The sequence below is a fragment of the Eptatretus burgeri genome, chromosome 4, assembly GCF_056783735.1.
Source record: "Eptatretus burgeri isolate ZD-2024b chromosome 4, Ebu_testis_v1, whole genome shotgun sequence".
NCBI classification, from domain to species: domain Eukaryota; kingdom Metazoa; phylum Chordata; class Myxini; order Myxiniformes; family Myxinidae; genus Eptatretus; species Eptatretus burgeri.
The window spans coordinates 72,256,586-72,277,861 of record NC_140964.1 but is presented as its reverse complement, the minus strand read 5'-3'; the positions used below and the strand labels follow the sequence as shown (position 1 = coordinate 72,277,861).

General features: G+C 40.0%; 1 protein-coding gene across 3 annotated transcripts in view; it reads right to left on the bottom strand.

Annotated features, from left to right (window-relative positions):
* Nucleotides 1–21,276, bottom strand: part of LOC147028327 (TGF-beta receptor type-1-like) — a 122,110-nt gene that overhangs the window by 26,254 nt on the left and 74,580 nt on the right. For all 3 annotated transcript variants that reach the window (XM_085878625.1, XM_085878624.1, XM_085878622.1), the window contains one exon: nt 3,436–3,603. In XM_085878625.1, the coding sequence (XP_085734751.1) occupies nt 3,436–3,603 (168 nt within the window). The remainder of the gene's footprint in view (nt 1–3,435; nt 3,604–21,276) is intronic.

Genomic DNA, 21,276 nt, shown 5'->3' with positions numbered 1-21,276 from the left:
CTTCTAGGCAATGGGAATATTTCTGTTACTGAAAATCCTGACGTGATACAGCAAAACGGTTATGATTTTTGAAATCAGCATACCCAAATTAGTCTAAATCACTTTACACATCTCCAGTAAAAAAATTTTGTTGTTCAGTGTTATCAGCCATGATCTATCTTTGGAAAAAAACATTTCAAAATTGGCCTTCAAAGCAAGCCACCGACTGCACATTCTCCATCATACAAAGTCCTTCCTTGGTACACCTCAACTCCTATCCACCCACAATGCCCTTATCTGCCGTTTGATGGAGTACTGCTCTCCCCTCTGGGCTGGCTCCCCTGACTCACATCTTGCTCAGCTTGACACCGTGGAGTCAAAGGCCTTTTAAATTATTAAAATCTTCCGCGATGAAGTTGTCGATGGGCGTCTTACTTCACCATTACAGTCAGGTCAGTGATCTCTCTGTCTTGCACCCTCTGGTCTTTTGGTGCTTTCTCCAGGACTCACATGGTCCACCATCACCCCCTTCTGGTTAAGCTACCTAAATCCAGGATCACTGCTCACCTCCACTCATTTGTTCCTCTTTTTTCCCACATGTGGAATCAACTTCCACATTCTCTTCAATCTCATTCTGTCCTCCAGCTCTTCAAGACAGCTGTTCACCACCATCTCAGACCATCCCCAATCCAAAACCATGATCTTTTCTACCCTTGTTAACCCCACCCAAATCCCTCCACTTTCCAGTTTTCCCTTCTTGGAGTTTCCTTCGGTGTCCAACTTGTCCACCTCATGCATGCGTGTTTTGCATCCTGTTGGAATGTTATGCCCTGATCCATTCAGTGTACTAGAGCTCTACCATGAGCCTTGACTATGTATACAAACAACCCCCCCCTCCACCAAAAAAAAAAATCTCAAATGGCTTTCTCCATAGATCGGAAAAACACTGCTTTTGGGTTAACTAAATTTCCAGTCCTGAACCGGAGTTCATTTTTCCTGGGTAAATTTTGGGGTGCGGGTTAAACACATAAATTGGTATTTTCCTGATAATTTTATCTGTAAAGTGCCCTGCATATTATACACGATAGCGGATTATGTTCTTTATTTATTTATTTATTTATTTTTGCATACCAGGTCAAGGCCCGTGGAAAAACGAACAGAACAGATCAGGACACAACAACATAAGATCAGGAACAGCAAAAAGAGAAGAGGGAAACGCCAATAGAAGGGCTAAGGAAGTAAATAAATGGAGACGGACAAAGAAGGGATGTGGGTAATGACGAGTGGTAGGGGAGAACGCAAGGGGTGGACAAGATGGACACGGAAGCAAACTTCTTTTTTAGAGGGTGAGGTAGGGTGGAAATTCCTGGGCCCATTGTTCCGTGCAGATTCCTGGGCCCATTCCTATTTCCCCTCAAGGGAATTTAAGTCAACTAGGAATCATGCACTGATGCCACCTGGAAGTCAAACTAAAAAGAGGAGGAGGAGGGGATTGGGACCATACTCTGTGCAGAGCGTTGGTGCTGCTTAAGCAGTCTCCTTGGCTATTGGGCATAATCCTGGACGGGTCGCCACTCCGACACGGTATACCAGCATGCTGGCACTCATTTTGCCGACCTTGGAAGGATGAAAGGCCGAGTTAATCCCACCTGGTATTAATTCAACAGCTGAGCAGGATTTGAACTCAGGACCCGAGGATCCAAAGCCGGTCACCCTAACCATTAACCAAACACCAGAGATAAACTAAAAAGAGCGGTAACATTAGTTTCCCGAGTGTCATTATTGAAACAGCTAGATTTTAAAATGAACACTCCAAAAGCAAAAGGGTAATTCTACAGGGAGCAGACTTTTTTTTCCAGAAGCTTAGAATCCAAATGTCAAATACTTCTGCCTTCAGCTGGATTTCACATACATCTGCTTGTACCAGTTTAGTGTCCTATCGACTTGGCTTCCATGCCCCCACTTGATTCATGTAGTAGTGCAACCACATTTGCTTGATATAGAATGGTGATGTGTACAAAAGGAAAAACATGTACAAAAATAAAAACAGGAAAAAGAGCAATCAGAGATTGCAGACCCTCGCCAGGACTTATTTTGTGTGGTGTTTGTGCCGTTTTGTGGAGTGTATTTTGTGTGGTGTTTATGTACTGGTGTGTTACATAATTAACTCGAAGGGCACTCGGTAGAGCGCATACCTTCACCCTTGTAATGCTTGATCCACGAGAACATATCAGGCCCAATACACTTTTGAAATATCGTGCTATACATCATTTTTGAGCCCGATCTCTCAATGGTGAAGAATCACTTTAAAAATTATCAGATCCGGATTCGAATATTCACCAAAATTGAATTACTTTGTTGTGGTCACACACCCAATCTGTTGACCAAGTTTCATCCGAATCCATCTACAACTTTTTGAGATATCGTGCTACATATCGTTTTTGGCCCTATCTCTCAATGGTTAAGAATCGCTTTAAAAAATTCGACTAATCGGATCCAGATATTCAGCAAAATCTAACCAGTTTGTCCTTGTCACACACCCAACCTGTCCACAAAACTTCATCTGGATCCATCCACAACTTTTTGAGATATCTTGTACATAAAAAAAACAAATAAACAGACAGACAGAAAGGGGTGAAAACATAATTTCCTTCACCTTCGGTGGCAGAGGTAATACTAATAAGAGACATAACTATAACTGCCACTTTATTACTACTGGCAATGATGACCGGGTACCAAGACTTTCGGGTTTCAGCTGCTACTCCTCTACCCTCAAACCAATGCAGGTGCAGCCAAGTTAGCTTTATTTAAAAAAAAAAATTCCAAAAGAACCCAGATCAAAAAATTAAATAATTTCGGCTGCCAGACTATGCGTCTGATCAGGTTGAAATTTAAAACACGTATTCCCCATCACTACTACATCGTAATTGTGACATTTCATGTCGATCGATGAAGTGGTTCAAGAGAAATAATTTTTTTTTAAAGATTTTCGCTCAATCCAATATGGCTGCCAGACCATGTGACATGATTTATTCATGAATACCCTCATATCCCCAATGCATGGGGAACATTTCTGTGAATGTTCCCCTCGATCTGTCCAGCCGTTCTGGAGAAGATTTTTTTTTTGTAGGTTTTCGAGTAAATACAACATAGCTGCCACACCAAGTAACCTATGATGTCATCGTTATCATTAAAACATTCTACATGAGTAGTTACTCCGATCGTGAAAATTTCATCTCAATCCAACAAATGGTTGCAGAGAGAAATACTCATGTTCTGTGCAAACAAATGGACAAACAAACAGACAAATGGACCTAAAAGCAATACCCTCTCCTCTGGCGAGTGTAATAAAACAAAGATGACTTGTAGGGGTAAATAATGCTAATTGTTCCATTCAGTGCAGATGAAAAAGCTTTGTTGTGAAGCGGTCATAGTGTGGAGCAGGTAAGTCCTCACCTTGCGTGCCTATTATTTCCATATGGAGGTGTGCAAGGCCTGAGGTAATGGAGAGGGCGGCTCTTATCAAGCCCTCCATGCTGAAGGTGAAGCAGCACAAGTAGTTAAAGAGTGATCCAAGCTCGTGGTAATCAGAGACCAACCAGAGTTGTGTCCATATACCATTGTCTAGAAGGCAAAGATAGTGGAAAGGTTAAGCACTTCCTTGTCATTAAGATGAGTTATGAAGACATCTTCAAGCTTTTATTGAAAGTACTGAACCTGTATTGCAAAGCCAGGGCCTTATTTTAAGACAACCAATGAACATGGCAGTCTGGCACAGTCATTTTCTTGAGTCTACAGAAACAGGTACCACAAAATGTATTTCATTAATTATTGTTATTATTTACCTCCGCCACCGAAGGTGAAGGAGGTTATGTTTTCACCACATTCTGTCTGTTTGTTTATTTGTTTGTTTGTCTGTGTGCAGGATGTCTCAAAAGGTTGTGAACGGCTTCGGATGAAACTTGGTGGACAGGTTGGGTGTATGACCATGACGAGTTGATTCGATTTTGGTGAAGATCTGAATCCGAATCTGGATACGATAATTATTTAATTTTTTAAGTGATTATTCACCATTGAGAGATGGTAGTGGGGCATCTTAGCTAAATATAGCATAACATTTGTGCATTTTGTGAGGAAAGCACCAAATTTAGCACACCAGTAGCCTAACATATTATTAACAGATTTGGATATTGGGCCATCTCAAATTCAGCCGCTGATAGCTATGGCAGCCATTTTCCACTGCCATCAAAAATTTTGAGATGGCCCAATATCCAAATCTGTTAATAACATGATAGGCTACTCGTGTGCCAAATTTGGTGCTTTCCTCACAAAATGCACAATTGTTATGCTAAGTTGCCCCACTATGGGGCTGAAAACGATATAGTACTGTATAGCGAGATATTTCGAAAATGTATTGGGCTCGATATGTTCTCGTGGATCAGGCATTGTGTGGTGGAGGTATGCACTCTACTAAGTGCCCTTCTAGTTATTTAATGCAATTGCACAAAGTTATATAAAAAAAATCTTCAAACAAACAAACAAACAAACAAAAAAAAACAAGTGGTGATAAGTAATTTCACACCTCCAAGTAAAGAGTCAATTACTGAAATAAAAATATCTGTCTTACCTTATTTTAAACAACAATTTATTCTTTTAATTGAAGAATCCCTCTTCCGTGCTCTTTTTCGATTCTATTTCAGACCACAGACTTGCGAATTAACCTGTGCGGTATTGATGAGTGTTTTAAAACTGAAAAAAATCGAACTTTAAGGAATACTTGAGAGTGAATGAAGTAGTCTCGCTGTATGAATGGATATGTCTAGAAAATCCAGTCTTTTCCAAATAATTCGAATGACTCTGGCAGCTGATGAAACACATTTACTGTAAATAGTTGACATCTCAAAATTGCAAACATTATTTTCAATTTCGCACCGTACATTCGACCCATTCAGCAAGAGCCATGCGGTTGTCAATTATCTTGTTGTCAATGACAATTGACAAGAAAAACTAATCAAGTATCCCTGATCGAAGATAATTGAAGCATAACAAGACTGAAAGCATTGGAGTTATCTTTTATTTGTGAAAAATAAGGAGGGGTTGGAAGTGTCCGGCGCAAACATGTAGAAGACATACACTTACACCACACATGCTCTTGGAGGTGGATACTTTGAGACCTGGTAAGTCTCCATCTCACCTTCTCAAACCCACCCACATATGGAGATAGCAGTGAGCAACGACTGACACACACACACACACACACACACACACACACACACACACACACACACACACACACACACACACACACACACACACACACACACACACACACACACACTAAATGTGCTGTCCTAGTATTTGTACATTCTATACGAATGTCCTTGTAATATTCTGATGTCTATTATTTTAGTCGTCCACTTGATTTATGTGCAAGCCTTCGATCAATACAATGATTAACTTGATGGTATTCATGGAATACTTACCCTGTGCAGTCAACGGTTTGGGAGATATTGCGGTGCAATGCATTTTTGGTTTTTCCAAGATGGTGCCTATACCACATGACTTATGACATCATGATTGTCATTAAAATATTCCACAGGAGGAGGCAATTCTCTGGTGAAAATTTCGGGTCCATCAGGCCAACAGTTGCTGAGAAAAAAATTCATAATGATCGGATAAGTGTTGTACTTGTCGAATTATGATGTCAAAATGAAGGTGCCGATGACATCATCATGAACATATTTTATTCCCCATGGGGAGGAGTTGACAATGAGCTCGGTCTTAATTTTTTACACTAGCATAACCCGCGCTCTGCGCGACATGTTGGGGTGGGTGTGTTTGAGAAAGGAACTGATGCAGAGTATCAGTAGTAATTTTACTTTACTGCAGTAAGTGGAACACGACTTCACTGTTTCAGAACCATTTTATTTACTTTTTTTGTACCATGCACCTCATATGGTCTTTGAGGTAATGTAAGCCGAATATCACATTACTCGAGCACAGAACAAAGTCGAAGATAGCGCGACACGAAACCACAAACTCGGAAATAATATACAAGATGAGTGATTTCAGAGATATAGAGGAGTAAAGTTTTTTTCCAAAATGGTGCCTGTGCCACGTATCCATTGACGTCATAATTATCATTAACATATTCTACAGGAGGAGGCGCTCCTATGGTGAAAATTTTGTGTCAATCGGACTAAGAATTGCAGTGAAATAAAATTCATACTGAGCGAATCAAGCGTTGTACTTGTCGAATTATGACGTCATAATTAAGGTACTGATGACATCATCATCAACAAATCTTATTCCCCATTGGGAGTGCTTGACAATGAGCCATGTTTCAATTTTTTCCATTGAGCAGTTTGAGGTGTAAATTTTTTCCAAGATGGTGTCTGTACCATGTGACCAATGACGTCACAATTATTAAGAAAAAAATTCCACAGGCAGAGGCACTCCAATGGTAAAATTTCGTGTCAATTGGACCAATGGTTGCCGAGAAAATGATTTTTTTTAATTGCAGACATGCATGCACGCACATGCGCCGCACGCATGCACGTGCGCCACACACACGCACGTACGCAACTGAATGCCGAACCCTGCTTTTCGCTTCGCCAGGGCAGGGTAACTACACATCGGATTTCGATGATACTTTCCCACAACGTTCATTATTAAAGTTTGCTCACAACATTCATAAAAGCATTTAACAAAAAAATCAGGTCCTAAGTGTGTCTACAGGAGTTGCCCCCCAAAATAAGTATTTGCTTTCTTCTGAGAAACTACACACAATTTTGATGAAACTTCACCACAACCTTCATCACCCATGATGTACCCAAAGATTGTTCATGGCATTAAAAAAGTCACAGTTAAAGGGGGTCAACAGGTGTGCTTGCCCCCCAAAAGAGTTATTTGCTTTCTTCTTAGAAATTACACACACAATTCCGATGAAATTTGACCACCACCTTCATCACCCGTTATGTACCAAAGATTGTTCACACCATTAAAAAAAAAATTCGGTGTCTCGGAGGGTCTCCCGGGGTGTTGCCCCCCAAAATATGTATTTGGTTTCTTTTCTGAAGCCCCACACACAATTCCGATGAAACGACCACAACCTTTATCATCTGTGATGTACCAAGGTTTGTTCACGGCATTAAAAAAAATCCATAGGTATTTACTTTCTTCTGCATTATTTATTTTGTAGATCATCCATGCCTACCAGTGGTTCCCTGATTATCTTACCCAGCCACTACCAGGTGACTACCCTGGAGTATTGCCCCTACGTTTCTTTGTCTTAATGCTATTGCCTTCAAACCTATTCCCGACCACCGTCTCTAAAACTCCACTCAACTTGCTCGATGAAACCCCTTTCATACCTTACATCACCACATCAAAACTCTTTGTAATAATTACTTACAAATTACGTAAATACTCTCAATGTTTGGATTAAGAATGCCAGTCAATTATGAAAAATATCAACAAGAGGCATAAATGAAAGATTAGGATAAAATTTCTTTGAGGGAAAATGTATTTTTGCTGCAATTTTTCAACAGATTTTTCTGCTTCACATTCATTAAAAAAATAAAAATAAATGTTAAAGTGACATTAATTCACAAACAACATCCAACATTTGGAAAACATGGTGTCCTTATTGTCATGTAAAAATCCATTGAGGTTTGAACCATCTTCCTGGATATGAGGTATTCAACAAAGTTTTGTATACTGTTCTGCTTTCCAAGCTTGCTGCCTGTGGTATACAAGGCCACCACCATTCCTGGATCTGTGGAATTCTTCACTCATACTGTCAACATGTTAATATAAATGGAACCTTCTTCTCCCCTCTCCTTACAGAAGTTTGAGTTCCCAAGGGCAGTGTTTTGGGCCCATTATTCTTCTTCAACTACATGAATGACCTCTTTGATGCTCTGGATAACAAGCCTGGTGTTGGCTCAGTGGTTAGGGTGGTGGCTTGGGATCCTATGGTCCTGAGTTAAAGTCCCGTCGGCTGCTGAATTAATACACCAGGGGGTTGACTCAGCCTGTCATCCTTCCGAGGTCGGCGAAATGAGTACCAGTTCCAGTGTGTGTACTGGTAGAGGGGCACTGCATCAGCGACACAGTCGTGCTTCAAGAAATGATAGCTACCCTAGCAGCTAAGCTGCCATATGACCACCACCCCCTCTGGATAACTCTCTCTTCCCTTTTGCAGACAACTACACATTGTGTCATACAGTACCCCCTTTCCCACTGACAGGAAGATAGCAGTACATGACTCTCTGCTGATCTGGAATTGTGTAGATGCTGGTCTGATAAATGAAGCATGTTTTTCAATCCTGATAAACTTCACAGTCTCACCCTAGCACTTTGGAAGGATCGTCAAATTAATCCACCTATCTATTCAGGTAAGCCATCGGGAGAGGTTTTGTCTCTTGAAATTCTCGGCCACACCATCAGCCATAACCTTTCCTCGGCTGACCACATCGCAAAGCTGGCCTCCAAGGCCAGTCATTCCAAGTCATTCCTTTGCAAATCAGAACTACTCATCACCTAAAAGGCACCGAGGATATTCCCTGAGAATGGCCAGAGCGATATTGACCTTCACAAGCACATGATCAGATGAACCAATTGGAGCAAAGGAAGAGCAAGATACATTGGTGGGGAAGTTGGTCATCACCAAATCCAGAAGGGAAGATTTGCCATTGACAGAAATCCAGGTGGGAGAGTTCACAGTTTGAGTCAGTCGCATGGAATCACAGAAGTTCTTTGCAGAAGTGCCATGGCTGGTAAGAGAGGTACCAACACCCACCCAATTAGCATGGCGACAATAAAAATCACCACGTATGAGGAAGAGACCATTGGGGTGAGTGATTAAAACTTGGTCTATGTCGAGAGAGAGAGAGAGAGAGAGAGAGAGAGAGAGAGAGAGAGAGAGAGAGAGAGAGAGAGAAAGAGAGAGAGAGAGAGAGAGAGAGAGAGAGAGAGAGAGAGAGAGAGAGAGAGAGAGAGAGAGAGAGATAGATATATATGCAGTCATCCCTGTTGGGAGGACATGGGGGGGGGGGGGTTTGGCAACTGACATGCAGGGGTTTGACGTCATGAATGGATGTGAAGGGGAAATTATTGGTGTGTGCACACAGCCTCCCTAAAATGGATGCCTCAGGATTCCCAGACTGGATAGGCTGCGACAGACTTGATTTGTGGGATGGTGGTGAGAATATTTTTGGTTGAAGGCATGGAAGAAAAATTGGCTTTAAGTGAAAGCGTTGGCTGGATGAATTAAGCATTTGGGAGTAAAGGGGTTTGGGGAAATAAGCCTTGTGAAAGAGAAAAGGATGGGATTTTGATGAAGAATAAGCATGAACGGATTATTCCTGATGGAGTAATAGGCAGAGTAAGGCATTTTAAAATATATTTTGGAAACGTTTTGTAAAATGTTATGAACAGCTCTTGGAGGAAGAGAAACGTTTTATTCAGTGAAGATTCAGATATTGAAAAGAAGAAGGGATAGGAAAATGAGTAACTGAGCATTGAGATAAATGCTTGTTTTCTTTTTCTAACAAAGTTGTTGTTGTTGTTTGTTGTCCTTTATTTGGGAGTTTTTTCAGAGTGAAGAAGGAGTGATGCGTTGTATTTTTGAGCGGGGAGGGGAAATGGATTGAGCTGAGGGAGCAAAAGTAACAATACCTGGGATAAAAGAGCGAAAACAAGGCAAAAAACAGAGTGAAGCCATCATCCGACTATCACCTGTAGGCCTGATTTTACCCAGGACATAAACTGGACGATTCAACACATCAGGATACAGTTTGGGACTGAAAAATTGATGGAGAACACGACCAGAAAAACAGGAATAACTAGAAAAAGCAATCATAGATTGCAGACCCTCGTCAGAACATGTTTTGTGTGGTGTTTGTGTCCTGGTGTGTGTTATGTAATTAATAAGATATAACGAGAACTGCCACTTTATAATTGCTGGTAGTGATGACCAAGACGTCCCACTTTATTGGACACCTGACCCTGACCCATGACGTTTATTATTACTCAATTGAATTCAGAATGGGATTAAAATAAATTAAATTTTAATCAAATGGAAGACCAAATAGGTACAGTCCTGCATTGGAGTAATCAGAAGGAACTCAAACAAGAAAAAAATAAATAAAATAAAGATGAAGTCATCAGGAGGAACCTGGATAGGATTCGCATTTCAGCTGCTACTCCTCTCGCCTCAAACCCATCCAGGCTCAACCAAGTGAGCCTTATGAAGAAAAGAAAATATATATATTTATATCAAAAAAATAAAAATAACCCAGATCAAAAATATTAAATAATTCTGGTTGCCAGACCATGTGTCCGATCAAGTTGAAATGTAAAACGTATAATTCCCCATCACGACTAGATCATAATTTTGAAGTTTCATATCGATTGCTTTAGCAGTTTCAGAGAAAACATCATTCAAGAAAATCAGAAACAGGTCGAGGCCATTCAGCCCTGCGTGATTCAGCCAAAAATGCCTGCGTGACATCAATGCTGCACCAATTTATCAACACAAGATCTGAAGAAGAAAATGCAAAATTTATTTATTTATTTATGTCTTTTAAGTGTTGTGTGTGTGTGTGTGTGTGTGTGTGTGTGTGTGTGTGTGTGTGTGTGTGTGTGTGTGTGTGTGTATGTATATATATATATATATATATATATATATATATATATATATATATATATTTTTTTTTTTTCTCAGGGGAGGAGGCATGGGCTTGGTTAAAAGCGCACATCAACCACACAACACCCCTTGACGAGACCCCCACCAACTGCACTCGGTACACATGCACACAATCACCCATCAATACTCAAACTACGTAAAGGTCCTGTCAACATCCCTCAACCCCTCTATCTCCATAACATCCAGGTGCCTATCTAATTCCAATTTAAACTTATCTCCTGTTTCTGCTGACTTTACCTTTTCAGGGAGACCATTCCATGCATGAAATACTCTTCAAGTAAAAGACCCCTGCCTTACTACCATCTTAACTCTCCTCTTCTTTACTCTCAGGTTATGTCCCCTGTTCCTATCACTGTCCACTCTGTTGAATAATTCATTTTCACTTATTTTATCTATACCTTTCATTATCTTTAACATCTCCCTCATATCTCCTCGTAACCGCCTCCTTTCTTGTGAATAAAGCCCTGCCTCCTTCAGCCGCTCCTCATAGCTCAGTCGAGCTAGGCCCCGAATCAATCTAGTTGCCCTGCTGAAACCTCTCTATGGCATCTCTGTCGTTCCGGAATTGGGTGACCAAAACTACATACAATATTCTAGATGTGGCCTCACTAAATTCCTGTACAATGTTAACACCACCTCTTTTGATTAATAAATGATCCCCCTCCAACATTTTTCTTATTATATTCCAATATCAATATTATTTAATATTTTTCTTCAATCCAATATGGCTGCCAAACCATGTGACCCATCAATTATTCCTTAACAAACTTGTACACCCATGGCTTGGGGAGCAGTTCAGTGAAGTTTCCTCTCGATCTGTCCAGCCATTCTGGAGAAGAAGATATTTAATAGGTTTTTGGGTAAATCCAATCTGGCTGCCTAAACCATGTGATCTATCATGTCACATGTGTGAACCTTTTGTTCCTCATGGATAGGTGGTAATACGTGTAAAGTTTCGCCTCAATCTGTTCAGCCACTTCAGAGAGTTTTTGAAGGTTTTTTTTATATTTAAAACATTGTGGCTGCTGAATCACGTGACCAGTGACATCATCAAAAAATTTTCTGTCGACGATTTTATCTCTCGATTACCCTCAAAATTATTCATACTGATTAGATCTAGCATTCTACATAAGCAATTACGACGTCATAACGAAGGCACCTATGTCGTCATAAAAAAAATAATTATTGCCCATGAGGAGTACTTGCCATGTGCCAAGTTTCATTTTTTTCCTTGGTGTGGTTTCAGAGATACAGAGGTCCAAAGTTTTTCCATTTTCCAACATGGCTGCCACACCACGTGACCTATGATGTTATAGTTTACAACATTCTACATGAGTAGTTGCACCTATGGTGAAAATTTTCGTCTCAATCCGACAACGGGTGTGGAGAAAGACACAAAAGTTTTGTGCGGACAAACAAACAGACAGGCAGACAAACAAATGAACAAGCCCGTAGGCGACGAGGGATTCGCTCGGATCGAAGCGCTGGATATGATGCTTTTCATTCTGACCGATCCACCGACGACAATTCATTGCCAAGCAGTATTGGTTCACATACAATTGTTCCTCTGCCTGACAAGATTTTTCCTATTGCGTATTTTGCCAACTGGCACTCCTCATAAAAAATGACGGTAAATAGACACCCGATTTTTGAAGGACTACCATTTGAAAAATAAAACGTCAATCAAAAATCGGCTCAAGTAAAATTTTCTAAATATCTCGAAGTGTTTAATTCCGAAGTCTCGATTCTCTACATTCAAAACTGAAGGACAAGTATTGAAAATACTGTACGCGGTTTTTTGGCCGCTGCACTGCAACGGGTGGTTGCTCGGCAACGGAATTCAAATGCGCACATTCCCAACACATATTGCACATGTTGGCAAAGTTTCATCGAAATCGGTTCACTGGTTTGTGCTGTGGAGCCTCGCGTTGCAGACACACACACACACACACACACACACACACACACACACACACACACACACACACACACACACACACACAGACGGAAAACCCGACAATAAGGGATATCTAGCGAATCCAATAATTGGAGGTGGTGGGGAATCGTTTTCGGAAAATAAATAAATAATTGGAGGTGGTGTGTGGGTGGTGGAATCGTTTACGGAAAATAAAGAAATAATTGGAGGTGGTGTGTGGGTCGTGGACTCATATTCGGGAAATAAATAAATAATTGAAGGTGGTGTGTGGATCGTGGAATCGTTTACGGAAAATAAATAAATACTTAGAGGCGGAGTGTGGGTTGTGGAATTGTTTACGGTAAATAAATAAATAAATAATTAAGGGTGGTGTGTGCATCGTGGAATCGTTTACGGTAAATAAATAAATAATTGGAGGTGGTGTGTGGGTGGTGGAATCGTTTTCGGTAAATAAATAAATAATTGAAGGTGGTGTGTGGATCGTGGAATCGTTTTGCGCTAAATAAATAAATAATTGGAGGTGGTGTGTGGGTGGGGAATCGTTTTCGGTAAATAAATAAATAATTAAAGTGGCGTGTGGATCGTGGAATCCTTTACGGAAAATAAATAAATAATTGGAGACGGAGTGTGGGTCGTGAAATTGTTTACGGTAAATTAATAAATAATTAAAGGTGGTGTGTGGGTCGTGGAATCATTTACGGTAAATAAATAAATAATTGGAGGCGGTCTGTGGGTCATGGAATCATTTACGGTAAATAAATAAATAATTGGAGGTGGTGTGTCGGGAGGAGAATCCGAAATGGTAAATAAATTAATAATTGGAGGTGGTGTGTGGGTGGTGGAATAAAAAATGAATAAATAATTGGAGGTGGTGGAATCGTTTTCAGTAAATAAATAAATAATTAAAGGTGGTGTGTGGATCGTGGAATCGTTTTCGGTAAATAAATAAATCATTGGAGGTGGTGTGTGTGGGGAATCGTTTTCGGTAAATAAATAAATTATTAAAGTGGCGTGTGGATCGTGGAATCGTTTACGGAAAATAAATAAATAATTGGAGGCAGAGTGTGGGTCGTGAAATTGTTTACGGTAAATAAATAAATAATTAAAGGTGGTGTGTGGGTCGTGGAATCGTTTACGGTAAATAAATAAATAATTGGAGGTGGTGTGTTGGCACGAGAAACCGAAATAGAAAATAAATAAATAATTGGAGGTGGTGTGTGGGTGGGGAATCGTTTTCGGTAAATAAAGAAATAATTGGAGGTGGTGTGTCGGGAGAATCCGAAATGGTAAATAAATAAATAATTGGAGGTGGTGTGTGGGTGGTGGAATCGTTTTCGGTAAATAAATAAATCATTAAAGGTGATGTGTGGGTCGTGGAATCGTTTTCGGTAAATAAATAATTAATTGGAGGTGGTGTGTGGATCGTGGAATCGTTTTCGGTCAATAAATAAATAATTGGAGGTGGTGTGTGGGTGTGGAATCGCTTTCGGTAAATAAATAAATTATCGGTTTGCTGGTTTGTGCTGTGGAGCCTCGTGTTGCAGACACACACACACACACACACACACACACACACACACACACACACACACACACACACACACACACACACACACACACACACACACACACCACAGACGGGAAAACCCGATAAACTTCTCTCAATGCTCATGTTTGACCACACCTCCTGAGTCACACAATATTTTTCATAAGCCACGCCCACTTTCCTACGCCACTCCCACTTTTCATCAACCACGTCCACTTTCCCTAAGCTCCGTCCACTTTCCTAAGCTCCTCATAAAAAATGACGGTGAATAGACACCCGATTTTTGAAGGACTACCATTTGAAAAATAAAACCTCAATCAAAAATCGGCTCAAGTAAAATTTTCTAAATATCTCGAAGTGTTTAATTCTGAAGTCTCGAATCTCCACATTCGAAACTGAAGGACAAGTATTGAAAATACTGTACGCGGTTTTTCGGCCGCTGCACAGCAACGGGTGGTTGCTCGGCAACGAAATTCAAACGCGCACATTCACAACAAATACTGCACATGTTGGCAAAGTTTCATCGAAATCGGTTCGCTGGTTTGTGCTCTGGAGCCTCGCGTTGCAGACACACACACACACACACACACACACACACACACACACACACACACACACACACACACACACACACACACACACACACACACACACACGGAAATCCCGACAATAAGGGATATCTAGCATATATAGCGAATCCAAAAATCACTCATGGAGTGACACTTGGTGAAATGGAAGGGCACTCGGTGGAGCACATACTTTCACCAGGCTGAACAGTTTAAATTTTGTATCTCACTCATAGTTCGGATCTGAATCCGGACCTTAACCAAAATCAAATTGGCTTGTTCTTGTCACCTAACCAACTCTTCCACCTCGTTTTGTCACAAGTCATCCACAACTTTTCAAGATAAACTACATCGCCAAAAGTATGTGGACACCCCTTCTAATTAGTGGATTTGGCTATTTCAACCACACCTGTTGCTGACAGGTGGATAAAATCAAGCACACAGCCATGCAATCTCCATAGACAAACATTGGCAGTAGAATGGGCTGTACTGAAGAGCTCAGTGACTTTCAACATGGCACCGTCATAGGATGCCACCTTTCCAACAAGTAAGTACATCAAATTTCTGTCCTGCTAGAGATGTCCCTCTCAACTGTAAGTGCTGTTGTGGTGAAGTGGAAATGTCAAGGAGCAACAACAGCTTAACCACGAAGTGGTAAGCCACACAAGCTCACAGAACGGGACCGCCAAGTGGTGAAGCGCGTAGCGTGGAAAAATCTTCGGTTGCCAGTTGCAACACTCACTACCGAGTTCCAAACTGACTCTGGAAGCAACGTCAGCACAAACACCGTTTGTCGAGAGCTTTATGAAATGGGTTTCCATGGCCAAGCAGCCGCACACAAGCCTAAGATCATCATGTGTAATGCCAAGTGCGGCTGGATTGGTGTAAAGGCGTTTTCTGAAGTGATGAACCATGCTTCACCATCTGGCAGTCTGACGGACGAATCTGGGTTTGACGGATGCCAGGAGAACGCTGCTTGCCTGAATGCATAGTGTCAACTGTAAAGTTTGGTGGAGGAGGAATAATGGTCTGGGACTGTTTTTCATGGTTTTGGCTCAGCCCCTTAGTTCCAGTGAAGGGAAATCTTAAAGCTAGCACATACAATGACATTTTTGACCATTCTGTGCTTCCAACTTTGTGACAACAGTTTGGGGAAGGCTCTTTCCTGTTTCAGCATGACAATGCCCCCGTGCACAATGCGAGATCCATACAGAAATGGTTTGTCGAGATTGGTGTAAAATAACTTGACTAGCCTGCACATTGTCCTGACGTCAACCCCATTGAACACCTTTGGGATGAATTGAAACGCTGACTGCAAGCCAGAACTAATCACCCAACATTAGTGCCTGACCTCACTTGTGGCTGAATGCTCTTGTGGCTGAATAGAAGCAAATCTCCACAGCAATGTTCCAACATCTCGTGGAAAGCCTTCGTGGAGTGAAGGCTGTTGTAGCAGGAAAGGGGGAACCAACTCCATATTAATGCCCATGATTTGGAAATGTGATGTTGTACGAGCACGTGTCCACATACTTTTGGCCATGTGGTGCATCATACTACACATAGTTTTTGGCTCCATCTCTCAGTGGTGAAGAACTACTTGAAAAATTCTCGTATCGGGATCTGGATACGAATCTTCACTAAAATTGAATCAATTCCTCCTTGTCACACTCCCAACCTGTCCACAAACTTTCTGCGGAATAAATGCATAACTTTGCGATATCGTGCTATATATCATTTTTGGCCTTATCTTTCAATGGTGAAGAATCACTTAAAAAATTCTCAGATCCGAATATGGATTCAGATCTTCACCAAAATTAGGCGTTGTTGCCCTTGACCGGTCAACTACATGCACCAAAAAATTCAGAACGATTGCTTGAAAACTGTGTTCAAAAATCGTGTGACAAACAGACAGACTTGGCAAAAAAGTTTTTTTTCGCTAAGTAACAAACAGACCCAAACACAATACCCTCTCCTTCGGCGAGGGTAACTAGAAGGGCACTCGGTAGAGTGCATACCTCCGCCCGGATCCAGATTTTGGCCATTAGTGGTGCCATTACCCTCTAAGTTTGCAAATCCACACATTTAGGGGGTAATGGGGAAATTAGGGTCAGGTTAGGGACTTCCATTTCAAAATTTGTCCAAATTGTATGCTTAATTAACATATTTGTGCATTGTTTTTGTGTTATTTATTTCCATTAATAAAAGAGTTATTAAGAACATAAAATGAAGTATTATTTTCCTCCATTAAGAACAGAAAATAAAGTTTATTTTCTTGAGGAATTAAGATCATGAAACTTTCCTTTAATAATAATAATAGTGATGATAAACTTGATCCAACAATGGCATAGTGATGATGATGGCAATGATAAAGAGGAGTTGATGGAGATGATGGTGATGATGATGTTAGAGGAGTTGAGGGGGTTATTGTGTTGACAGTCCAAGTTAATTTGGTGAATAAATATGGAAATATTTCACCCAACACACGATTATTCGAGCGCATTGACCGCAATCCGTAAACATTGCCTCAATAAATTCATCGTGATAGAGCGAATCCACAAAGTGGAAACCCATGAATGGTAAGGCCCTCATGCACTTCAATTTTAATAAAATAACGATTTTCAAGATCGTTTTAAAAATCTGAAAGTTTCGCACCACTGGAACAATCTTACACACCAATTACCCTTATATACTGTGGTAAGATGACATTGAGTCACAATCTAGGAGATGGAGGCTTTATTGATCGGAACATATCCATGATGGAGGTCTCTTCTTCACCCCGATAAACATACAACGCCCTTTCATGCTATATATCAATATGTTGCATGGTTCTTTGAAGTATTAATATGGAATAGGCAAAGCCGAGAAGCGAACGTATAATTCTTATTACATTCGCTTCTTAAATATATCAAATTAAAGTCTTTTTGCTATGAAAAAATAAATATTACCTCAATATTACCTTCACAACAACAATGACACCGACTCGAACAGGATCTCATCTGCAAAAATAAATATTACCTCAACATTACCTTCACAACGACAACTACACTGCCTAGAACAAGATGTCATCTAAAAAAATTAATATTACCTCAACATTATACCTCAACATTACCTTCACAACAACAACTACACCGCCTAGAACAGGATCTCATCTGAAAAAAAATATATTACCTCAACATTACCTTCACAACAACAACTACACCGCCTAGAACAGGATCTCAGCTGAAAAAACTACACCGCCGAGAACAGGATCTCATCTAAAAAAAGAAATATTACCTCTACATTACCTTCACAACAACAACTACACCGCTTAGAACAGGATCTCATCTGAAGAAAAAAAAATCCTCAACATTACCTTCACAACGACATCTACACCGCCTTTAACAGGATCTCATCTAAAAAAATTAATACCACCTCAACATTATACCTCAACATTACCTTCACAACAACGACACCGCCGAGAACAGGATCTCATCTGAGAAAATAAATATTACCTCAACACTATACCTCAACATTACCTTCACAACAACAACAACACCGCTTAGAACAGGATCTCATCTGAAAAAAAAATCCTCAACATTACCTTCACAACGACAACTACACCGCCTAGAACAAGATCTCATCTAAAAAAATTAATATTACTTCAACATTATACCTCCACATTACCTTCACAACGACATCGACACCGCCTAGAACAGGATCTCATCTAAAAGAATTAATATTACCTCAACATTATACCTCTACATTACCTTCACAACGACATCAACACCGCCTAGAACAGGATCTCATCTAAAATAATTAATATTACCTCAACATTATACCTCAACATTACCTTCACAACGACAACTACACCGTCTAGAACAGGATCTCATCTAAAAAAATAAATATTAACTCAACATTATACCTCAACATTACCTTCACAATGACAACTACACCGTCTAGAACAGGATCTCTTCTAAAAAAAATAAATATTACCTCAACATTACCTTCACAACGACAACTACACCGCCTAGAACAGGATCTCATCTAAAAAAAATTAATATTACCTCAACATTACCTTCACAACAACAACTGCACCGCCTAGAACAGGATCTCATCTAAAAAAAATACTAGAAGCGAACGTAAAATTCTTCTTACATTCGCTTCTGACTTTACCTATAACTTGTTCACAACTGTATACGCAATTTCCGGTTATTTCGGCCTGGATTCGGAATCAGTGATCAAATAATGTAAAGCACAATTAAAAAAATTTTTTGATGATGCGGAAGATATCTTTATTAAAATCAGTGGAGGAAATATACACCATGTCTGATATTATTTGGGTCTTTCATGTCTCTGACGATGCCTTTATCTCTCCAGCATGCATCATTCCCCATCACAAAAACCGGAAACAAAAAAAAAGCAGAAGCAAAAAAAAAACGGAAGCAAAACGGTCATAGCCAACCACACGGGTTCACAATTGCCAGGGTATTGTGTTGTTTTTGTTGTTTCCGATTCTCTCATGTGCACGCGTTAAGTAATATTCACAAGATAGAAATAAAACCCAATCGTGTTTATACACCGCACAGCATTTAAAAACAACTGGAAGCAAAAGGTCATAGCCAACGACACGTATTCCAAATAGCCAGGGTATTGTGTTGTTGTTGTTGTTGTTGTTGTTTCCTATTCTCTCATGTGCACTCATTAAGTATGAAGCTCACTGCGTTCGCTAATATCAGACATGGTGCATATTTCCTCCACTGATTTTAATAAAGATATCTCCCGTATCATCAAAAAATAATTTTTAATCGTGATTTACGTTATTTGATCGCTGATCCCGAATCCAGGCCGAAGTAACCGGAAATTGCGAATAGAGTTATGAAGAAGTTACAGGTAAAGTCAGAAGCGAATGTAAGAATTCTACGATCGCTTCTAGTATTTATTTTTTTAGATGAAAGCCTGTTCTAGACGGTGTGGTTGTCGTTGTGAAGATAATGTTGAGGGATAATGTTGAGTTAATACTTATTTTTTTAGATGAGATCCTGTTCTAGGCGGTGTAGTTGTCGTTGTGCAGATAATGTTGAGGGATAATGTTGAGTTAATACTTATTTTTTTAGATGAGATCCTGTTCTAGGCGGTGTAGTTGTCGTTGTGAAGGTAATGTAGAGGGATAATGTTGAGTTAATACTTATTTTTTTAGATGAGATCCTGTTCTAGGCGGTGTAGTTGTCGTTGTGAAGGTAATGTAGAGGTATAATGTTGAGGTAATATTTATTTTTTTAGATGAGATCCTGTTCTAGGCGGTGTAGTTGTCGTTGTGAAGGTAATGTAGAGGTATAATGTTGAGGTAATATTTATTTTTTTATATGAGATCCTGTTCTAGGCAGCGTAGTTGTTGTTGTGAAGGTAATGTTGAGGTAATATTAATTTTTTTAGATGAGATCCTGTTCTAGGCAGTGTAGTTGTTGTTGTGAAGGTAATGTTGAGGTATAATGTTGAGGTTATATTAATTTTTTTAGATGAGATCCTGTTCTAGGCAGTGTAGTTGTTGTTGTGAAGGTAATGTAGAGGGATAATGCTGAGTTAATATTTATTTTTTTAGATGAGATCCTGTTCTAGGCGGTGTAGTTGTCGTTGTGAAGGTAATGTTGAGGTATAATGTTGAGGTAATATTTATTTTTTGAGATGAGATCCTGTTCTAGGTGGTGTAGTTGTCGTTGTGAAGGTAATGTTGAGGTAATATTTATTTTTGCAGATGAGATCCTGTTCTAGGCAGTGTAGTTGTTGTTGTGAAGCTAATGTAGAGGTATAATATTGAGGTAGTATTAATTTTTTTAGATGAGATCCTGTTAAAGGCAGTGTAGATGTCGTTGTGAAGGTAATGTTGAGGATTTTTTTTTCTTCACATGAGATCCTGTTCTAGGCAGTGTCGTTGTTGTTGTGAAGGTAATGCTGAGGTAATATATTTTTTTTTCAGATGAGATCCTGTTCTCGGCGGTGTAGTTGTTGTTGTGAAGGTTATGTTGAGGTAATATTTATTTTTGCAGATGAGATCCTGTTCTCGGCGGTGTAGTTGTTGTGAAGGTAATGTTAAGGTAATATTTATTTTTTCATTGCAAAAAGACGGTTTAATACTTAAGAAGCGAATGTAAGAAGAATTCTACGTTAGCTTCTAGGCTTTGCCTATTCCATATTATTTGGGTCTTTCATGTCTCCGACGATGCCTTTATCTCCCGGCATGCATCATTCCCCATGACAAAAACCGGAAACAAAAAAAACAGAAGCAAACAAAAAAAACGGAGGCAAAAGGGTCATAGCCAACGACACGGATTCCAAATTGCCAAGGTATTGTGTTGTTGTTGTTGTTGTTGTTGTTGTTGTTGTTTCCTATTCTCTCATGTGCACGCGTTAAGTATGAAGATCACTGCGTTTGCTATGAAGGTGATTTGTGTTCTCGTCTTCAAGTATTGTCGGTCCCCACTATTCATGGGGGATGCGTTCCTGAAAAAATATGGTGAATATCAGGCTCTGGAGAATGTCAGTCGGGGCATTTAAAATTTTT